Consider the following 23,444-nt stretch of genomic DNA (forward strand, 5'->3'; position numbering starts at 1 on the left):
CCTGTGCCATGTGCTCTAGGATGACCCTTCCTGAGCAGGGAGATTGGACCAGATCACCACTGTGGTCCTTTACAACTTACCCGTTCTGTGATTCTGTGTGATTCCACACTTTAATGGTTGGATGGGGATTTGAACAACCTGGTCTAGTGGAAGGTGTCCCTGTCCTTGGCAGGGGCATTGGAACTAGATGAACTTTAAGGTTCCTTTCAACTCAAACCATTCTGTGACCTCTTGAAGAGGAAAAAAGTGGGAACATTTTTAGATTGTAAGGCTGCCTAGCATTGTTAGCCAAGTTCCCTTAAGTGCTTAGTACATATCTGTAGTACAAAGCAATTCTCACATTGAAGAGCTTATGGTGGAGGCACATGAAATAAGCACAGTGTGTAGGAAAGCAAGCAAGAAAGAGAGAAAAGGTTCAAAACTTTATAACTTACAAAGAAAACTATTTTGCAACCACCTCTAATCCCTTTGTGGGATTTGTAAAAGAAGTCTTTCCTTACTTTATTTGCAGGCTAGTAAACTTGGATGCAATGTGTGTCAGGTGATTCTCATATCCTGCTCCTTGGAGGAAATCCCTGATAGGAAGCACTTTACCTCATTCACTAGTTTGACATTTAAAGTCATCCAGTATTTCTGCAAAATAGTTTGGACAGGAGGTGTCCCCCTATTTGTCAGAATAACTGGTAACCTGCTCATGTCACACTCTTTGGCCTTGAAGGAAAACAAGGGCAAGAGAAACAAAGCACATTAATGAAGTCATTTACACTGTGTCACCGTACCAAACAGCAGATTTTAATTGTGGAGGGAGAGGAGAGTGTGTCTGCTATGAATTAGTAAACCCATAAATGCTGCTCAGCATTTTGAATGCACCAGGGTTTCAGAACATAAGGACTATATCTGGTACAAGAGAACTCACACATCATTAGCAATGACATGCTGAGTGCTCCAAGAAGAAAATGCCCATTTAGTTCACTGGATTAAAACAGAACTGCTGCTTACACTATTTATGGTGGCATGAAACCAAGTGAAACTTCTGCTTATGGGAATAAATTATTCAAAGTTTAATAGATACTTAACAGTGTTTGTCAACATTCTGACAGTGGGTTTTATCTTTAGAATTTTAACAATTAAAGACAGAGAAAAATAAAGAAAAAGACTGAACAGCAGTACTAGGATGACATTTTCTCCTTTACAGGTTACAACCTATTCAGGTATACTGCATTACTTTACAAATTATACTATGCAAATCTGAGTAAAACAAAAGTGAAAAAGGAGAAATACCTAACTGGAAAACACCAACAAATAGTTTAAAGAGTTCTCAAATAAAAATGGAAGCTTCATGCACCAATTACTAAAATGATTCAAAAGGATGTCAACACATGGATGTAAGTAGAGCTAGAGCTGTCAAGGAAAAAAAGAACTGGTGTCTCCCCTGGGCAGAAAATGCTGACATTTATATTCTTGACAATGAGAGAATTTTTTGGACAGGGGAGAGGTAAGATAACTCCCTTACTCTCAGATAATGCAAAACTGTAACAGGGAAATGTTTGGCATGGCAATGTACTTTACAACAGCTGATTTAATATTACTGTTTCAAGTCACTAGATTAATTGGCAAGAAGTTAGCCTCAAGACAACCTAGGAAGTAGTGTCCCACAGGCTGTCTGGCTTGCCAGAGGATTTTACCCTATCCCAGACCATATCCTCACCTGCATCCAGGAAAGTGATGTTAAAAAGCCAGATAAGCTGGTTTTGTGGTTGCATCACCAACTGCCATGTCACATACAGTTTCTCTATCTTTTTCCTCTCTTACATGAGACGTGAGGAGCTCCAGGGTAGAGGATCCAAGGAGCTGGCTGGCAGTGTCAGAACAGCTTATTGGGACACAAGTTCTCCCCTCAGCGGCCCCCAGGACCAGATGGTGCTAACAGCTATGGGAGCAGTGGCCCTAATCATGGGATGCTCACAAGCAAGAAGGTCTAAACTGGGTGCATCTGTGCACAGCTGGGGCACACCTGCAGTATGGGTACAATTGCATGCAAAAGCTATGGCAAGTGACCCTTTTCAAGTGACACTGTTGTGTGGCCACTGTGGCTGGCAGAACTTGCCACTGTCACCACCAGTAAGCATTAATGTCTGGCAGCTGGCAAAAGACTAAAAGGCCACATGTCAAAGTTAAAGGGTTTTTTCTGTATTTGGGGTTCTGATCATATAATATCTTTGCAATTCATTTTCGTAATGGTTAAGTGAATTCCAGGTTCTTGGTATATGTGTCAGACTAAAAAAAGTCTAAAAGAACTTGTACTTCCACACTTGATAGGTGTGAAATGACACTTTACAGAGCTAGGGACTTGCTGCTTTTTGGTTGATGCCAATGATTTTGATTATGCCACACCAAATGTGACAGCTCCAATGTGACAGAATGAGCATGTTCTCTATCTGAAAACACCTTCATAACCTCACAACTCTGAGACAGTTAAAATTTGCACTAGAATTTCTTCAGGAAAGAAATTAAGCCTACTTTTCTATCCTGCAAAACTTTTAAGCTGACCAACACTCTGCTTAGATTTTTGGAATTATACATCTGACCAAACCCACAGAGGTTGTTCAGGGATAGAATTCAAGCCTAGAATGGTAGTGAGGAACGAGTTTGCATTATAGAGATACTGCATTCACTACTGAGTGGTTTAGGCAGTTATCCTCCACCGTCCATTTGGCCACATTCAGGCCACTACCATTATCATTCTTCTGGATTCTTTAAGGAGAAAGCTCTGCTATTTAATTCAAGCCTGGTTTTGGCTACAATGAACAGGTGCCTAAGAACCAGGGGAATTCTTTAATCACAGTACCAGGCATTTACTATAGCTCTAATTAACTCAGGAAAGGATGAGCTTATCTTGAAGTCCACAAGGTAGGTCATTCAATCCATTGGAATTAACCTGGTTACTTATAACTAAGCCATGAATAAAATGACTTTCAAAAATAACCAGAAAGAAGTAAAATGAGACAAGCAAACCCAAGAGGGTCTGGATTTGTAATTGGCCTACATTGCAAAAATTTAACTTATGAAAAGGCTAAGCACTAAGAACTCTATACAGCACTTCTCAGCAGGACTGATCTTTAAAAAAAATCTTATTTGCATGATACTGTGCAAGTCTTTACAGAATCCCCTCTTTAACAGAGCAGATGCTAACACACCTCCATTTGATTTTACAGTTCAAGACAAAGCAGAACAGTTGTAAATTATATTCAACTAAGCATAACTACATTGTATTTGGAAAAATATATTTCATAAACATTAATCTTAGAACAATGAGAAGACATAATTTATTAATATTCAAGAAAATTGTTTAGAATATCATCATGCAAAGGGACTTGGATTGCACAGTTGTGTTGTGTCAACATTTTGGATCAAACACTTTGGAGTCATTTTGCAAATTGTTCTCCGTCTTGGAGGGCCAGAGACCTGCTCAAGCAGCAACAAAGTTCCTGACAAGTTTTCTGAAATAATTAACTGTAAGTTTTGCTTGGTTGGTCAAGCACAGTCCAGTTTCACTCAATATTTGCACCAGATCAGGACTACCTCCGTGAACCTGTAACAACGTGGTTGTACAGACCCTAAAACAGGTCAACTATAACTGTTATAGAAACTGAAAACTAAGGCAAAAAAAAAAAAAAAAATTGTCACTAAACTTTCTCAGACTCCTTGTAGACTTTCAATATTGACCTTCTCAAGTGACTAATTTGACACTGTAACTGGAGCCCTATCAATTTAATTAGTTACTACAGATATAAATTTTAAAAAAACTAGGAGATGAGTCTTAGCTCTCAAAGAATCACTTTGCACCTTTAAAGCATTATAGTAGCAATCTTGGGAAGAACAGTTGCAAATACCCAACCTAAAGACAGTCTGTCCTTGCACAAACTAAGTTTTACCACAGAACTCTAAGTCAGATTTCAGTTCCAAATATGTCCAAAGTGAAAACTGAAATCACAAAGAGAGCTGTCTACTATACTTAGTGGAGAGCTCCCAAATGCTGTATTAATGGATCAGTGAAAAGACAAAGAGAAAAGATTGCCTTGACACAGCAGATTTAGCAAGGGTTCATTAAACCTCATTCACAGATTAAAACAGACTTCTGGCTGACTCCTCACTGAAAGCCTACAGAGGAAAAATCCTAAAGAATTTGCCCATCTGCAAGAAATACACCTAATCCACAAACAAATGCAAGTTGGAGTCACTGGGAATAAACTAATCTTTCCTAAATGAAACTGCTGTTTGCCATGGACAACAGGTAAATGATGGGAACTAGAAGAGTCTTCCCTCTAGAGCCACTTTGGAAGATTATTTTTTGGTTTCAAAGCAATCCTCAAGTCTATTCAAAAACCACCCTGAGTGAGGTAGCTGCAACTCAACCGTGTGAAGTCTTCTCAGATGTAATAAGAAGCAAAGCCTGGAATCTTCACTGGCAGAAACAGTATATATTCATAACATGTCCAGCATATAACCATTAATTAGAACAGTGAAATAAAGAACAAGTATTTGGAAAAACATCAAATCCAAAAACTGAGTTCCTTTCACAAGAGGTCATTATTCTTTTTCTTGCTTGAAAATCTCTGTCCTGCAATTTCCCAGGAAATCTGGACACAGACTGGACTGAAATGCACTGAATTACATGACAAGGCTGTCTCTGTGACTGAAGAAAAAAGCATGAAGTAGAAAGGGAAATCTTACGCTATCAATCACACCTTTGTCCTAAGAGCAACTTTCTTACCTCAGTACCCATTATATTACAGTGTATCTGGTTTATCTGGAGAATGTGTTTCTGTGTATCTGGTTTGTCTGAAGAACTTGTTTCTGTGTGAGGACTCATCTAGTGATTTGCAACTCTTCATTAAACATTTTTTGTTGTTACCTGAGAATAGTGTTATCACAGTCAGATAGAAGTACTGCATTATTAAAAAGGGGGTCAACTCATAAATGAAAGTGACCATAACATGCATGAGAATAAAGGAAAAAGAAAAAAAGAAGAAAAATATCCAAGATTCTCTGCTGTTGAGGATTCCTTCCATACTTCCCACTCCCTCAATATTTGTTTTCAGCTGCCTGGGTGCAACAGCTACATTCAAAGCCTAATTGTAGTCTTTCCTGGCAGGACAGCACTTCAGAGTCAGGGCTAGTGATGAAAAATTACCAAAAACTCAAAGAGAGAAAATAAAAATCACAGAATTGCTGAGGTTTGAAGTGACTGCAATCCAGAGGTTCAGCTATAGATTAGATTCCCCGTTTCCTTTTCCACTGCTGATCTGACAATACTTGACGGTGCTTTTGTCAATACTTTATGTATTCCTCCAAGCAAAGGCCTAACTGCACAAAGTAGAAGCACTTCAGCCATTTTAAAAACATTTTAGGCCAGAATTTAAAAGCATCAAGCCAGGGAGAGGAAAAAAATCAGGATCCCCGGACTCCACAACTGAATTCAAAAGCGAGTATTAATCTTCAGTCCACAACATGTCCTCTTTCTGCTGCAGACTATCTACAGCTTGTTTATCTAGTGCTTAACGTCAACAAAATGTTCCCACCCTTCAATGTGAGAGACACCCTTACATTTCACTCAATTTATAACATGGCACTGTGTCACACAACAAAATTTTTCCCACTTCTGTGCCAGCCCCACTGCATGATCATGTTCATTCAAGGGAATTGCTAAATTACTGTCCCCCTGATTTTTTCTATCCATCTGCAACTGCAGAAATAGAGCAGTGAGTAACTTTGGTATCTCACTGATAAAGCACTGCATTTGATTAGCAATCAATATATCTCTTCCTTCCTACAAGAATATTCTAAAGAAAATATAAAACTATAAATATTTAATTATTCTGTTTGAAAGTGAAGTTATTGATGTATAACAAAATCATCAGCAAGGTACTGTATGATTGTGTGATATTTTCTTTCCACTGATACAGCCAGTTAAGCATACTAAAACACAAACTGATTACACACATACTAGAAGGCGTTTCAGTTTTATGGCAACAAAGATGACAACATCAAAGATGAATACTAAAGTAGCCTTGTGTCAGATACACTATTGTCTCTATTTGTCAGACTATTGTCAGACTTTCTGAATTATCCCAGTATCTTTTAATATAAATTAAAGCATCTAAATAACCTCACTTTAGTCCCTGGTGTGAAAATACTAATAAATCTCTACCATAAAATGTGTCAGAGATACAGAGAATACACAGACTGGTAGTAATTGAGATATTCTAAAGAAATATTTGGCTTAGCAGTTAAATAACATACATGTCTGAATACAAAATTTATATACCCAGACAGCTCGCTTTGATATGTGGGAAATCAAAGCTAGTTAGTACACCTGTGTTTGTTATTTGTGCCCATTCATGTCAAAGAGAAACCACAGCCTTTCCCCCTGCCTCACTGAAAAGATCACAGCCTTTTTTGGGCATAAAAGTGCTGTTGGCATAAGAATTACCAAGTGATTACCAATTATAGGGGTGCTCTGCAAGAAAAATAAACAAGGACTTCAGAGTATCACTTCTGTTCTGGAAATTCAAGGGAGGAATTTCCCCATATAATGACTACATGAAAAACCTTTCTAAAGAGAAAGGCACAATCCCCAACAGGTATTCAGAGGAAGCAGAGAGTCAATCCGAGTTTATGCAAAGGTAAGAGGTACCTCACCTAGCACAGAGGAGAGAGATAACGCAAGAGAGGAAGGCTTTAAGTTCATCTTGACAGTTGCATTTGGGCAGTTTAAATCTTCCCTGGCTGCCCAGGATGCACTCAGGAGTCACAATCCCCAGCCCTGGCCTTTAAGCCTGAATGCTATCAGAGTGTTGGTTTTGTGATCCTCCAATCTGGCAATCTGCAGAGCATTCCACAACTCTCACCCTTAAAAATCAGGAAGATTTGGTACCTAGCCATAAATTAGTCAATGTCCTTCCATTTTTAAAACAGAGGCCCCAACTGTTTGCTTTTTTCAGTTCCAGAAGAGATCCTGCTAGCACTCTTCTCCATTTATTTACAGCAACCATTACAGCTACTCATACCATTCCTGTCTAAGGATGGCCCTTCACAATACTGGACATGCTCCAAAAGTGTATGAGGCAAGGCAACTAACTGCCCTTGCACCCCTTTCCTTTCACTGCCAATTCCAACATGCAGACATCTGAATGTAAAAAGCATCTTCACAGAATGCTCTCCTCAGCTAATCAGATCCCTTCACACTTCCATCTGTAATACAGGTGGGTCACAACAAATCACTAACATAAATATCCAAGACTTTTTTTTTTACAGTATGTGAAGGGTGAATTTCTGGTATACTCTTACTGGGAACAGCAGGAGATGTTTTGGATAGGACTTTGAAAAAAACCCCAAACACATTTAAATTATTTAGGAGCTTACACACCAGCAACTTACAGTGAATTCTGTACTCCTGCATGTCTACTTTCACACTGATTTTGCATGACTAAAAGCTTTTGTGTAATCTTTGATGGTTGCATTCTTAATACCTGTGAGACTGGTGCAACTGTGCAGTGAGTCACAAAGAACCAGGCTGACACCACAGCTGACACAGTTTCACACAAACCTGCTCACACTCAGGAGTGTCTAATGTCTATCTGCACTAGATAAAGATGTATTTTATCTCCTCTAGATGGAATAACACAGTCTAATGTTATTAATCATAAGCTGTCTTGAGGACACATTTTAGCAGATCCAAGGACATAAACACATTGCTGAAACCAGCTGCTAGAAATCCCTCTCCTCCCCCCCTAAAGGCTTTAGCCATTCATCAGGCCTGGGTTAGCTAACAACATTTTCAAGTGTTGCAACGGCATCTGTAACCTTCACGTTACAATCTGAAGAGATGTCTGCTTGATTTGACTGTCAGGCAAGGCTCAGATCTAATCAGTCTGTGTTCTAACTGTCCTGATTACAATATGTTTTGACCCTCTGGTCTCTTGAAATATTTAAATCAAAATAGAATTTTGCTTTGTTCTCAGAATGGGAAGTTGAAGTTGTAGCCTGATTTTTACCATACACACATTTTGCTCAGGATGTGCACATAAAAATTTCACTCAGTGAAATTAAGGCAATGCTCTCTTTTCTCCTTTGCACTTAAACTGGAACTGAACATGTTTTTCTAATTAAAAAAAAAGCATACATAAATACAATGTTTTGGCTTGGGTTTTCTGTGGTTTGATGTTTTGAAATTATATTTGCTTCTCACATGTCAAGACAACTTGAGAAGATATTTACTCAGAACTGTAGAAAAATACAGTGTTCACATTCTTAGTGTGGGGGCTTTGCCTCGCAGATGTACATTCAGGCTTTCAAAGAAACTGTGCATGCAGATTCTGAATCTGTAACACTCAAGAACGTAAAAAAAGCAACTTGCAAAAAATTACTGCATTCCAAGAGGAGCCTGTTTGTTCAGTAGGGCAAGTACTCAACTCTTCCCCTTTCCCTCTGTAGACACAAAAGGGACAGGAAGGAGGTGTGCAGGGTTAGGAATGCAGAACAGGCTGTCATCAGTTAAGCAGAAGCTTCCTGCCATAAAACAGGTAACAGTCCACACAAGTACTACTCCCTTATTTGCTGCTAGGTTCACCCCTCTGCACCTCTGACACAGAGTGCATATTCCACCTCCAGTGGTAAAGAGAGTACAGATCGTACAGAGCAGTTTCTGAGTGGATAAACATACAGTCATTAGACCCACGGTGTCACACAGAAGAAACAAAATAACTAATCTATACACTTAGACATAAAGGATGGTCAAGGAATAGATCCAAATATATCAATCAGTACTAGCTATAATGAGCATGAAAAAAGGACCACCAGGTTTGTTCCAAAATGGTTTCACCAATCATCAGCTATAGCACAACAAACCCTGCCACACAAAGTTTACACCCAAACATCTGAAAACTGTCCACCATCACCTTGCTTTGTACAAATAATACAGGTATTGCCAATACTGATATAGAAAAGTGACTTCTAAGTCATACAACCAGCTTGATCACAGGGCAAAGAATTTTGGTATTGCCTCCCCGCCAAAACATTACCTCCTGGCAGCCTGAGCTTCCTAGCCTGCACACAGGAGAGTGCTAGAGTATTCCTAGAAATGGAAGTTCTGTCAGAGTATACAAAACAATAATTTCCCTTATGCACTGGTCCAGGGACATTTTGATGTCTAAACAAATCATGCTCCATCATTAGCATTTTACAAAGAGCAAATACAGCTAACAAATTACACAGCACCTATGCACATACAATACAAAATTACAAGTGTGCACAGCCCACCTCATGACCGCTAAAGCTCAATAACAAACTTCCAGATCTACAAGTCCTTTGTCTGTGCTTTCCCATGGAGGAAATTGACTGTGCTGCTTAAGTTTGCTAAAACTGGAACCACCAGTATTCTGAATCTTAACGTAAACTATCTCCTATTTAATTCAAGGAAACATAAAATAGAAATGAAAACAACTGACATCTGCCAGTAGGAAAAGGGAATCAAATACTGTCCTAAAATGAAGATTTTCAAGGCAACAGCTGATTTATTTGCTAATCCCAGCATTCAGTCGTGCAGCGTCCGCTGCAAGCACTGATGTGTATGAAACACTAACCTTCATCACTTCAACTTGCAGGTCTTCATTGAGGGAAGGAGTCACTTTGACAGCATTCAGCATCTGATTAAGCAACTGTTTCTCATCTGAGTCTGTTTCCACGGATACAAACCTCTCATCAGACAGCAGCTTCTGCAGAGAGAAAATGGCAATGTACGTGTTGAGACAAAAACTGCCTCTGCAAAGTACTGCACCTAAACCTATTAGGGCTTGGTACTACGGTGGTTAGGCTCTCTGTCTAAAATTTTCAAATTAATTCAACAATATAAAATACAAGAAAAACAGCAAAACTGGGAGATCTGTGTCATGTCAGTTGTCATTCCAGTATCATCTCTGCCCATCCCACATCCCCAGTGCCTAGAAGGAAGCAGACATCAGTAACAGATATCACTTCAAATAATGTCCTTAGCAAAACCTCTCAGTATTTTAGAAGCTGGGAGAGACTGGAACCTTTACAGCCCCCCAGATCATCAAAACAACAACAAGAAATAAAAACCCCACTCAGGCTAGCATCCTGGCATTGAACTAGTGCTATTAGATCTCCTGCCCAACAGGAGACAGTCACCTACTGTCCCAATTACTCCAATAGGGTACAAGTGCTGTGGAGGTGGCGGTTTTGATTCCTGGCAAGATGTGTTTTGTGTAATACAGAAGTTGACCACTAATGGATACAATCAAGTCCTCAGACAAAGAGCACAGTTAACAAGTGAAAAACATAAACACACATAGAAACCAACCCAAGCTGAGGTGGTATCAAAATTCCTTGTCCCGACATTGGGCTGGCTGAACTGAATTCAATGCAGACTGACTGAACCTCAGACTGAATATTTTAGACTGATCAGATTTACTTTGTCCAGTATCTCAGAAACTATCTCCTGACATCATCAATGGCACTATTTCCTCGGAGTTCTACTAGATATGCCTCTTCCATATAGTCTGTAACCACCTTCATGGGTGTCTCCTATTAGTGGCATGCATCCTGCAAGAGATGTGTCCACAGAAGTCTTTTCCCAGCTCCTATCTCCTCAGAAGATCCCACAACACAGCAAAACTAGCTTGTCTTAGATCCCAGGAACACAACCTTGCTCTGTCCTAGTAGAGAGAGACTTTGAGCAGCCCACTCCCTCTCTATATTCTGCATCACCTTCGTACTGATGCTCATCCTCAGCTCCAACATTGCAGCACATTTCACTGGTTCATTCCTACTTCTTATTTCCTATGCTTGTACTGGTTTTGGCTCAGATAGTGTTAATTTTCTTCATAGGAGCTCAAAGAGTGCTGTGTTTTGGATATGTGACCAAAACAGCACTGATAACACCCACGTTTTGCTATTGCTGAGCAGAGCTTACACAGCCTCAAGGCTGCCTGTTTCTCAGACTGGTTCCCCAGCAAGTAGGCTGGGGCTGCAGAAGAGTTTGGCAGGGGACACAGCTGGGACAGCTGAGCCCAACGTGACCACCGGGATATCCCAAACCATATGACACTGTGCTCAGCAACAACATCTGGGCAAAGAAAGAGGAAGTGGAGGGGACACAGGCATTCAGAGTTAAAGTATTTGTCTTCCAATGTAACAGTTACCCATGATGGAGCCCTGCTTTCCTAGAGATGGCTGAACACTTGCTGCTCCATGGGAAGTGGTAAACGAATTCCACATACTCTTTTATTTGCACATGCAGCTTTGCTTTCGCTATTAAACTTTGTCTTAGCCCACAATTTTCCTCACTTTTACCTTTTTACACTTTTACCCTCCCCTACCTCTGAGAGGGAAGGAGTGAGTGGGTAAAGCTGAACTGCCAGCCAGGGTTTAACTCAGAATGTTTTACAGCATTTCCCACATACCAGAATATCAAGTGTTTTAGCACTGTACAGCCTAATGAGTTAACTCAATCTGCAATGACAATAATGGGGTTTTCTGTACAAAGAAGAATGTTTAGTTCAGGATGGGAGATATGGAGCTGCTGGAGTCCAGTGCTAAGATGACAAGGGAACTAGAGCATCTCTCTTATGAGGGAAGGCTGAGAGCTGGGACTGTTCAGACTGGAGAGAGAAGGCTCAGGGAGGATCTCACCACTACATATAAATATCTGAAGAGTGCAAAAAGAACAGACAGAAGCTTTTCAGTGGTGCCCACTGACAAGACAAGAAGCTCTGGGCACAAACTGAAACACAGAAGGATTCCTCTGAACACCAGGAACAAAATTTACAGTAAGGGTGATCAAGCACAGGTTGTCCAGAGAGGTTGTGGTGTCTCCAGCTCTGGAGGCACCTCGTTTCCAGTCTGAACCACCCCTGCTCTCAGCCCTTCCTCATAAGAGAGATGCTCCAGTCCCTTTGTTATCTTAACAGCCCTTCCCTTCTACAACCACACTGTGCCCCAATATGGGGAACTCTCTAACCAAGTGTCTGACACCTCATATGCTGGAAAAAGTGAATTTGAATGATCCACTTACATCCTTATATTCCCAGAACAACTTCTTTCTGGCCTTCCAAGAGAAAAAATTCTTTTTGGAAAATGGATCTTACACCCCAGCAGTGTGCCAGCCTTTTCCACAACTAGCTTCCCCCAGTAGTAAGTATTTACTGACTTGTACTCATTTGTCCAATTAAAAGAACAGTAAACTCCTTTAGTTTTTATACTATCAAAGCCAGGAGAGCTTTTTTGTTGCTTGTGCTGCACTGCTGTTTTCTTTTGCAATTTCACAGACTTCCAAATCAGATGCTGTTTCTAGTGTTTTCAGTGTACAAAAAACCCAGAGAAGTGCCCACACATAAAGAACACAGCTCCCAGATCCTCTATTAACCTCTCCATCTTCCAAGCACTGCTGTCCTCTTTTCTAATCAAAGAAAACAAAGTCCCAGCCTAATTTCTCAGATGCTTATCAGTGGCAAACTTTTCTGGGAGTAGCACAGGGCCCACAAGGAAGAGTACATCTACATTTCAATGTTAAAATCCAGGACCTCCCACCTATCTGCAAAACATTTTTAGCTTCTTCAAAATCACCAGCCTTTACTTTGCATCCTAACTTTGGAACAGAAATGTGAACTTTGTTGTTAGGTTCACCCGAGGACAGATGCTTTTTCTGTAGCATTTTTCAAAAGAAAAGCTCAGATTTTCTTGACACCCACTGCTCACGAACACACTCCCACTCTAAAGTCATACCTGCATCCCTGCTAGAGCCTGTTGGGCCAGCTTCATGCTCTTTGATTCCAGAGCCAGTTGAAGAGGAAGGAGACACTTCTCCCTAAGGAAAATTTTAAAAAATGAGAGGGAAAATTGCAATTAAAATTGGTATCCAAGTAACATTCCAGAAGGGCTGTATCAGTTTCAGAAAGGTCATGCTTGCATACAGCATCCAAAGATAATTTCACAATTCTGTGAAGCACTTTTACCCTCTAAAGAAAGCTGGTATATTTCATCACACACTTCACACATCTCTAATCCAGAAAGTACCTTTAAGTGCTTTTACATTGTGACTTTGTTATATTCCCTCTGTTAAAGTGATGAGAACTTGCATTTGAAATCAGCATACCAACAGGTGCCAAAACAAGGTATTAACTGCTAGCCCAGCAGCCAGACACAAACAGGAAAGAAAGAAGGAAAAAAGATTACTACAGTGTATAGTACTAACTGAAGGATGCTAAAAACTGATGGTTATTTGGACCTGTATCTCTTCTAGGCAGAACACCACATTTGTTTTAGACTTTCTACAAATTTTGCAACAGCATATAAACGTTTTGGGCATTATTAATACAGAATGAATTTATTCTCACATTAAAGTGGATGAACACTGGGAGGAGAGGGGAAAATGAAGAAAGTCGTAAGCCACTGGAGTGGATCCAGTTCAGTTTCATGATAATGAAGACAGGTGGGAGCTCCTATGGCTTATGTGTAGCTACCTCGCACATCAGCATGTTGCCTGCCATCTGTCATCACATACTGCAATGAGCAGAGAACAATAAGAGCTTTGATAGATGTCCCAAAAAAGAAGAGAAAAAAATGACAAACAGGAGGATGGAAATTAGAACAGATTCAATTAGCTGAACTTCCCATCCTTGCTAAAAATGTTTAACTGAAAATCTAATTAAGGTTGCTGCAGACTGTGTTCCCACTGTATTCATGGAGAAAATGAATTGCCGTTGTGTCATTTCCTGTTCTTGTTACACACTCAGTCAATTAAGCCTTTAGCATTTCCATGCTACAGCTATGAAACACCTGCAGAGATATCTTACAATGTTTGATTAGCTTGAGCACCCTTCACAGTTCAGTTCAACTTGCCATTTAAATGCATCATCTGATAGCATGAGAACATGAAGGACAGGCAGATAATCCTCAGGCAGAACAGGAGAGAAGGATGTCAATTAACACAGTCCCTTCTAACATCTTAAGAATTCAGTTCAATAAGGCTGCAAAATAGGGAATGCAGATTGGAATTACCTCAATGGATTTGAGTGCAGTGAAGTAAGGGAATGAGGTTTGCCCTTATTATCTTGCAGCCCTTTTATAATTCTACTCTGTTTTGAGCAGTCCCCCACCATGGGATTTCATTGCTTACTGCACCGTCTGCAGTTCTGTATGGTTAAGTGACAATTCATGCAGGTTTTGTAGTACTACACATGTAAGACATTTTACATAAGTGAAATAATTCCTTATTCCTCAGAATAAGCTGATGCACAACAATATACTTCTAAACATGTTTAAGAACATTCTCCATTTACATAATGTACAGAAAGTAGTTTCACCCTGTAACTCTTGAGTATCCATACTGTTGCATGCCAGTGTGGACATACATACACATACAGTTTGAGGCACAAATACCAACTTAACCCTGATTGAAACACATCAAGTGCAACACAGAGGGAGAATGAAAGGAAAGGAACACCTTTGACTTGGAAGAGAGGAAGATATCTGCCAGGGCAAGCAAAAAAGCTCAGCAACAGAACCAAGTGCGTAACCCAGGGCCAGTACCTCCCAGAGCACAGGCTGTCCCTCCTGAACTACCTCACTCCATGACTGTCAACTTTGCCAACTGCAGAATGAGTGATGGGAACACACACCTCCTTTATATTCAGCACACTAGGTTACAATGACCTTTCTAGCTGTCCAAGCTTGCTGTGGCTTGTCAGCCTATCAAGCTACCTCCTTCCCTGCAGGTCTGGAATAAGGGATGCTATGGCAGGTCAGTCAAAACAGACTGCCAGAAAGGTCAGAGCAAGACAAATTACTATTGTACGTAGAGAGATCATAAAAATCATTCTATTCTCATTGTCATGACAAAAAAAAAGCCTTTAGTGAGAAAAGAATAATGGCTCATTAATTCACTCTCATGATAAAAACTGTAATGAAGATAGAAAATTGCCTAAACTTAACTCCTTGTTGTTAGTGCCTGGAACACAGTCTCACAGCCCACCTTCCCCTCCTTAACTTAGGGAAAGGGGCATGATAAATGAAGCATTTTTCCCTTCATGCAAGTGGTGATAATCCTATTATTTTAAGACCATTTCTGAAAATTCAAGATTAAAAATAAGACAGCTCTCTGCATTACCTTCCTACTGAAAATTACATAGGAGAAGCAAAATTCAGAACCTCAAGACCTTATCAGCATCCAGTTTGCATTCCATAGAATAATTCACAGCCCAGTGAAAAAACAGATAAGAATTTGATTCACCACTGTTGCCACTTTCTGATACACTTTATTAGGCAGGATAACAGTCATAGCCAAAGTCTGACATACAGTCAGAGTAACCAAGGACTGAAAAGATTTTCTCCACCTAGGCTGCTTAAAAAGAAGTAGCACAGTGTAATATTATTAGCATCACTTACTCAGGAAGAAGAGTTGGCCCATGATGAGAAAATAATTGGTAGAGACGAATTCTCAGAATTCTGCAAGTACCCACAGCTGCTACCCTTATGTAAAACAAACAGAAGTAAACACTGTCCTTGCACAAATAGGAATGATTTCATTTACATAAAACAAATTCTAGTGTTGTATATATGAACACATGTACATATAAAAATAGAAACATAAATCTTTTTTCCTATACTAGTTTAGAGAACATTGATAAAAGATTCCACCAACAAGTTTAGGCATAATGGAAGTATTTAAAACCTGGACTAGTCCTTGCTCACATTGTAGAGAAATGATTAATGCAGAAATATGATCATCCCACTTACAAAGAGAATTACAGTCAAACTCATGTTGGAGAGAGGTTTGGAATCCACAGTATATAAATACAGGGCAAGTTCTCCCACCTCCACAAAGCAGGAAGTCAAACAAGATGATTACAACAGACCCCTCCAGCACTAAAATTTCTACCTCTATGCAAGTACAAGTTTGTCAACAGTACTCAGAGAAATAATAGAGCAATAGGATAAAAGACAAATTCTGAAGCCTTCCAGTCAGAATCCTCCTTTTCAAGAAGAAACAAGCCAACAAATTATCTTTATGACAATGTGCCACTACAAGATGATTATGCACCGTTAGACAACTTTGGTGCTACCGTGCTGTATAAGAATGAACAAGCACTCAGTGTTGCAGTTTACAGGTCCTGGGGAAAAAAAAAAAAAAAAAAAAAAAGAAAACAGCTGAGAGACTGTTACCAAACTATGTAGATATAAATGCTGACTTGCACCAACAGGGCCAGGATTTTACTCCAGTTACTCACAAATATAGAGACACTTGTGGGCATGTTTCCTGTGTCATGAGATTTGCCTCATATATTTTCACATATCAGGTGAGCTTCCACCTTTACTAATAACTAAAGAAATTTTAATTTCTGGCTAAAGGCCTTTTCATTTTTTCTGTCTCACCACTTGCATCTTATTTTTTTTAAAATCTCATTCTTTTCCTTTCTACAGAGCACAAAACTCTTTGGTTTTATCCAGTTATAATGGAAAGGATTTTTCTCCTCTGACTTAAGGTTAATGCTCCTTTTCTTTCCATATCAAATTTTCTCACCTCAGCTGCTGACATCAGCTCTCTCTCAGAGTTCCATCCAACTCAGTATTTAATTTTTCCTTCCTCTTTTTTCATGTATTCCCTCTTTCCTTCAATCCTTTTGTTTTTCAAACCCAGACACAAAGTGTTCACCCAACAGTTAAATAAGCCTGCCTTTGCAGGGAAGTATGAGCAGCTTATCAGAGGATGTTTAATGACACAGGGGGAAAAAAAGGCAGAATAACGCCTAAATGTAATTTCACACAGTTTCCTAGCTAGAATGAATAATTCTTTTTTCAACCTGGAATCATGAATGAGATTGCAATTTAAAACTGCTTGGTATTAAAGAAGTGACATAATGGTATTTATAATCTTTTTTATTTGCATCCTTTCTAAGATAAATGAAGTTACCACTATAGAAGCAGCACAACTCTACTCATGGGAAAGGCAAACATGAGCAATTTAATCTTCCAGCCAACCCAGTGCAGCCAAGACCACAGAATTCATACCATCATAATTAAGTAGCTCAGCACAGTCACTCAGCTGGAGAGCGCTTCTGAGGTCATTTGCCTCCTTGCTATACTAGCTAATAACATCTTGATTTTAACAGAAACACAAAGTTCCTAGATAGGAACTTGTCAAGATGAGAACAAAACAGAACAAAAAAAACCTATAAGCACAAGACATACTTTTACTTGAAAGGAGAGGAAGAGAGACAGCAAAAGATTCCACAGAATATTAAAGTAAGGTGGACAAGGCAAAAACAATAATCAGATGCTTCTAGTCTCCAAAGCTTTAGTGTAATCACTGACACGTTATCATTGCTCTCTACCCCCACAGATATTTGCCCTTTGTGCACAAGGTGTCAATAGTCACTTGCAAATTCTACTCTTAAAAAGCTTGATGACACATGTAAACCTCACCAAGTCTTAATCATAAAGCAATCCATAGCCTTTATGTGAGTTTGTTGATTATGATTTGAATTGGAGTATGAAGATGAGAAGCTGGACTTGTTCAGTCTACAATTTTGATAGCTTATCAAACTACTCCATGAAACCTCTCTTCCCTATATTTGGTAACTCTGGAAGATTTGTCCAGTGAAAGCATTTTGTTTGAAATTTTAAGCACAAAATAACAAACAAAGTGTTTAATGAGAATTAAGCTTCCATCAGGAGAAGTTTTGCAATGCTGGAAGAAAGCAGGCTGAGGGAATGGAAAAAGAGACACAGAGGTACCATCACATGGACATTCTGCAAATTACCTTATTTTCTCCACTGCAGCTGTGAGTTACAGAAACCAGATGAAGAAACGGGTGAATGAGGTGTATTTCTGGTCATTACTAGTTACACTTTGAAGGTCAGTGCTGTAATCTGCAATGCTATTCAACTTTCACAGCAGTTCAGTGCTAAATCTTGACAGACCTAAGGGATGGTTGCTAAAAATATCCCCATGTTTGCAATGCATTACGTAATTTTATACTCACTGCACTTCAGCACATTCAGTTTCTTAAGCAAACAAACATTGAAGAAAATGAAAGGTAGTGAATTTCCTGCAGCTTTGTTACTTTTCATGGAATGTAAATAAAGGAAATGTGAGAAAATACTTTCATTATTCCCACTCACCCCTTCATTTTCAAAACAAAGAAAAGTCATGACTTGCACAGCATCACACAAAGATCAGAGCAGAGCATTTAGCAGGAAAACAGTCCTCTCAGTTTCAGTGCCACCCCTCTTCCTGCCCCCAACCATATTTCACTCTCTAAGGCAATTATCAAAAGCCTCATGATGTTCTCATTTTCTACTCTTCTGCAAGCACTGAAAGTGATCAAATGTTTAAAACAAACACACATACTGCTATCCCGTTATCATCCTTAGAACCTTAGGTCAATATTTCACTTTCATTTGTTGTTAGAAGTCAGAGAGTTAAAACTATGGCTGCTGTCATCCTCAGCCCCACCCAGCCGCTCCCCACTCCCATTCTACCAGCTCCCATGAAGAAAATTATCTTCAGCCTGGCCAAGACTGTGGGCTTTGTCACAAAAGTAGAGTGAATTTTTAGAAGAGTCCATAAAAGGAACAAAGACCCAAGGCAGTGGTGATTATTATGGCTCACTAATACAAAGAACATCAGGAAAGGCAGAAAGTTATCTTCAGAAAGAGCAAGCACCGCTCTTCAAAAAACCCCACTAAAATCAAGGAAAAAAACCCTCACTCAAACTCACAAGTTTAAGAGTAAGAAAAATGTGTCTTTTTTGATAACAATGCTAAATTTTGCTCAATACATTCAATAGTCATAACCCCAGCTAACAGGTTTTCAGGGACTCCTGAGGCTGGCCCTACATATCCTTTTCCCTTTCCTCTCCAACACTACCATCTTTTGGGGTTGCAAAACAGATGCAAAATTTTGCTGAGACAAAAATACCCGCCCATTGGACAAGAAATAGGGCCACTTACATATCCCATATTAAACATGCAGATTGATTCAAATACTGTATCAGTGGCATATTGCCTTTCTAAACACTAATTTCCTTCCCTTGTCTACTCCTCAACATTACAACTGAGAATGCAACATTTTAAATCAAGACCAGTGCATATATCTCATCCAAAACGCCAAATGGACTACATAAGTGCTCCCAAAAGTCTGGATCCAGGCTGTAAACTGCCAGCATGGGAGATGCAGGTCAGTAATCCACACTGTCTCTAGAATCTCTTCTTGGCCAGCTGCCTGCCAGGGAACTCATAATTCACTTGCTGAATGGCAGATAGTGAGCATGTAATGGTTGAGCAGCATGAGTCACACCCAGCAGTCACATCCAGGAAGAAAGCACAGGAGCAGCTAATGCCAGGTGGTTGTGGCAGCAAGAGCAGGAAACAAATTGTTTTAAAAAAAGAGAGATAGTAAAATAGAGAGAGATATGCTAAAACCACCCCCCAGAAAAAAATCCCTCAGAAACACCATTCCTCCCTCCCCTGTTCAAGGGATCTGCTATGTATGTATCAGCTTTCCTAGCCACTCTCTCCCAGTAGAAAGAAACTAACAGAAAACATGAACAAAATTAAGAGATATGAGAGGACATAAACGATGAAATCACAAACACTTCTTCACAATAGAGAAGGTGAAATGTATCCCAAGACTCAAGATTCTGTAAGTGGATGAATTACCTGCAAAGTTAAGTGGATTGAAAGTCTCTATAGCATTGTTTGTCTGGTGATGATCACACCACAATTACTGCTTTTATTATTTGTTGAGCACATGTAAGGTAAAATGAGTGAGCATGTTGTTTTATTTAAGAGATTATAAACTGTGTTCTTCCCAGGAAGTATGTCAGATGCTCATCTAGAGATACTGACCACTTCCTCTTTGTGAAAAAAAAAAAAAAAAAAAAAAAGGAGCAGAACTACCACTTTCATCCCCAAATGTCCTCCTCCCCACATGTCCATGACTATAGAAAAAGTTCACAAACTGCCCTCAAAAGCTAGCACCAACATGATTAGCACTGGGACACAAGCAGGGAGAGACAGAATCGGACATGAACTGGTTATTAGACATGACCCTGCTCCTCACTGACTTCTGACTTTCCAGCTATAATCTCCAGAAATACTGATCACTTTTAAAAGGCCAATGAAAAATATAAGAGGGATTTTACCGGGTTGACCCTGACTGGATGACAGGCTCCCACCAAAGCCACTCTGTCACTCTCCTCCCCAGCTGGACAGGAGAGAGAAGATATAATGAAGGGTTCATGGTTTGAGATATGGACAGAGAGAGATCACTCTCCAGATACTGCTACAGGCAAAACTGACTCAAATTAGAGATACTAATTGAATTTCTTATTACCAAAACCAGAGCAGGGTAATGAGAAGTAAAATAAGACCTAAACACCTTCCCCCCCACTCCTCCCTCCTCCCACCCAGAGACACAGGGAAGCAGGGAATGTGGGTTATGGTCAGTTCATCACACATTGTTCCTGCCGCGGCTTAGGGAAGGGAGTCACATCCTGCTTCAACGTGGGTCCTCCACAAGCATGCAAGTCCTACTAGGAAACCTGCTCCTCTGCTCCACAGACACCTGCCAGGAACCTGCTCCAGCACAAGCCTCTCACAGGCTCACAGCCTCCTCTCAGGCATCCACCTGCTCCAGTATGAGTGTCCTCCACAGCCTGCAGGTGGATCTCTGTGCCCTCATGGACCTCCATGAGTCACAGGGGCATAGGTGATTCTCCACAGTCTGCACTATGGGTTTCAGGGGAATCTGAACTCAGGCACCTGGAACACCTCCTCCTTGTCCTTCTTCACTGATCTTGGTGTCTTCAGAGTTGTTCCTCTCACATATTCTCACCCCACTCTTCTCTGGAAGCCATTACATCTGCAAAACCTTTTTTTCTCTTCTTAAATTTGTTATCACAGAGGGGCTGCCACCATTTCTGACTGGCCCAGATTTGGCCAGGGGCACTTCTGTCTGGAAGCCAGCTGGCATTGGCTCTGCTGGACACGGGGGAAGCTTCTGGCAGCTTCTCACAGAAGCCACCACTGTAGCCCCTCCTGCTACCAAAACCTGGCCATGCAAACCCAATTTGCATTTCTTCCAAAAAGAAATGCCCCTTCAGAAGTCCCAACCAATCTCTTCTTTCCAGCAAAGTCTGTGCTGATAGCAAGTCATCAAGTTTTACATAGCCTACAAGGCATGACTTAACGACATAACGCATTCCAAGAAACTCTGGCAATCCCAAGTTTTTTCAAAGCAGTATGTCACTGACAACTGCTGTCTAGCCTCTTATTTTATCCTCTGATATGCAGATAATCCTCATGAGTATTAAACTGCTCCAATCAAACATTTTTTTTCAAAGCTCATTTTCTTGTGTCTGTTCAGTTACCTTTTATAGCGCATATTTCAGCCTCTAAAATCACAACAAGCCAAGAAGAGAGCCTTGTTCAGTGTATAGTGTTGGCCTTAGGGGAGAATTTGCCATCCTGAAAATGCTGAAGTGAATATAGCCCAGCTGAGTAGCAAACAACTGTTTGCTGGCAGACAACATTAAGGTTTCTTAAGCTATTTTCCAAGTGATCAATTCACCAATTAAAACACAAGCACATCAATTTCTCTTATCTAATTCATTATTTATAAGTCAGCCACCCAGCCTCCTTAAGCACTTAGTATATATCCAATTTTCACAACTCATGTTCAGCGACAAATACTGTCATACTAGACAGATCACAAGAGGCCAGTTACCAATGGGTTATGTGATTCTCCCTTCTCAAGAATTCATGGAACATCTACAGCAATGCCTTGAACTGACTTAATGCCATTTCCATCTTGATGCACTTTAATCTTTGTTACTATCTCACACCCTTGCCCAATACTCTGATCATAAGTTAAAAGTACTGAAAAATCACACACATATTCCTATCTCAAGGCAGAGCTGACAAGACTTTGTGGGAAACTCTGTGTTTGTTGGAGATTTGTATTTCTTTAGGAAGAGAGACATTTAAATGATGACCCTCACTAGAATCAATATGCAAGGTCATTAACGGGGATTTTGATTCATAAGTCCAACTAACATCAAAGGAAGTTGAACAGCAAAATAGTCTCATCTAGCTCCCTGAAGATATACCAAACAGACCTCTATCAAACTAATTAAAGAATTACATTCCAGTCTGGATGGTCAGTCACTGGGACTCCCTTGGGGCAAAAGGTGCTCCCAAACATAGCAGGCATGCGCTATCTAATCTGCTAGCAGGTAACTGCTGGAAACAGCTCCCATGCCAATGCTACAGCTGATGTCCCCAGTTAATTGCACAGACATCAGGGAACTCTAATGCGGTCTGCCTCATGTTCAGAAACACAAGTCCAAGATGAAACTATGGATAGATCAGGAACAAGACAGAATGCAGTAGACAGTATTGGGAGGTAAGTATGTAGCTGATATAATACGTGTCAAAAACCTCTTGAACTCAAAAGCTCATAGTCTGAGGAAAAGCAGAAACACTTTGTCTTCCCCATTATCACACTAGGACCACAATTTTACAAAAGACAACTTTACGAAGAACCTCTACTCATCTAGAACTGGGGTGTCAGAAGCAGAAAATGGCTTTTTATTTTATAAGTAAGAAAGAAGTGAGTATAGAGTTTACATATTCTCATTCTTGTGAGCAGCCTTCATTCTTCAATTCTAGAAAGAAAAGAACCTAAGTGTGAAGTGTAGATTAAGATTCCAACTGGATAAGCAGCCAGAGGCTGATCTGTGTTACAGCAGCTGATACAACCTGCATGTGATGTAAGACTGAAAGCAGAAAAGAGGCACGGCCAGGACATCTCCATCCTGTATCTTGGCTGTGTTTCTGGTCACAGCCATTGCTCTACTTTCCAGGCTATTCTTTTCCAGCATTAGGAACCAAGCCATCATGGTGCTGCTTTTTAACAAATACCAAGCGAAGAACTTTTATCTAATTTGCACATCATGCAGGCAAACTCCAGCCCAAGATATGGTCCAGTTTGCTGATCTGGAGCCTGGCAGTAGCTTGTTATCAGAGAGTGAAGGGTATGTTTAGCAACATTGCCCACACTATCTAAGGCTCTGTGGCTGAGCCTTACCAAGGACCCCACAACAAAAGCTTTTGTCCAAATCCTCTTGTGCACCTTTCATTTTCCAAAACATCCAGTAATAATGTGCATTGCTACTGACAAGTCTAACATTAAGAGCTTATTTAATCATAGCTACACCTGCAAAGGTATTCACTTTATTTAAAAAAAGTGGGATTTACAGTGGAAAAAACACCCTAACTAAAATACATCATTAAGAACACTGGAGGAAGAAGAGAAAAAGGCCTCCCTGTAAAGAGGTAGTAGGCAAGGGGAAAAGTAATGT

General features: G+C 40.1%; 1 protein-coding gene across 1 annotated transcript in view; it reads right to left on the minus strand.

Moving 5' to 3' along the window:
• ARFGEF3 (ARFGEF family member 3) overlaps positions 1-23,444 on the minus strand; it is an 84,531-nt gene that overhangs the window by 58,399 nt on the left and 2,688 nt on the right. The window contains exons 3-4 of the mRNA XM_041470050.1: positions 12,805-12,886; positions 9,645-9,776 (exon numbers count right to left, since the gene is read on the minus strand). Coding sequence (XP_041325984.1) covers positions 9,645-9,776; positions 12,805-12,886 — 214 coding nt within the window. The remainder of the gene's footprint in view (positions 1-9,644; positions 9,777-12,804; positions 12,887-23,444) is intronic.

The sequence above is a fragment of the Pyrgilauda ruficollis genome, unplaced genomic scaffold (genome assembly GCF_017590135.1).
Source record: "Pyrgilauda ruficollis isolate IOZ18807 unplaced genomic scaffold, ASM1759013v1 scaffold24, whole genome shotgun sequence".
Taxonomy (NCBI): Eukaryota; Metazoa; Chordata; class Aves; order Passeriformes; family Passeridae; genus Pyrgilauda; species Pyrgilauda ruficollis.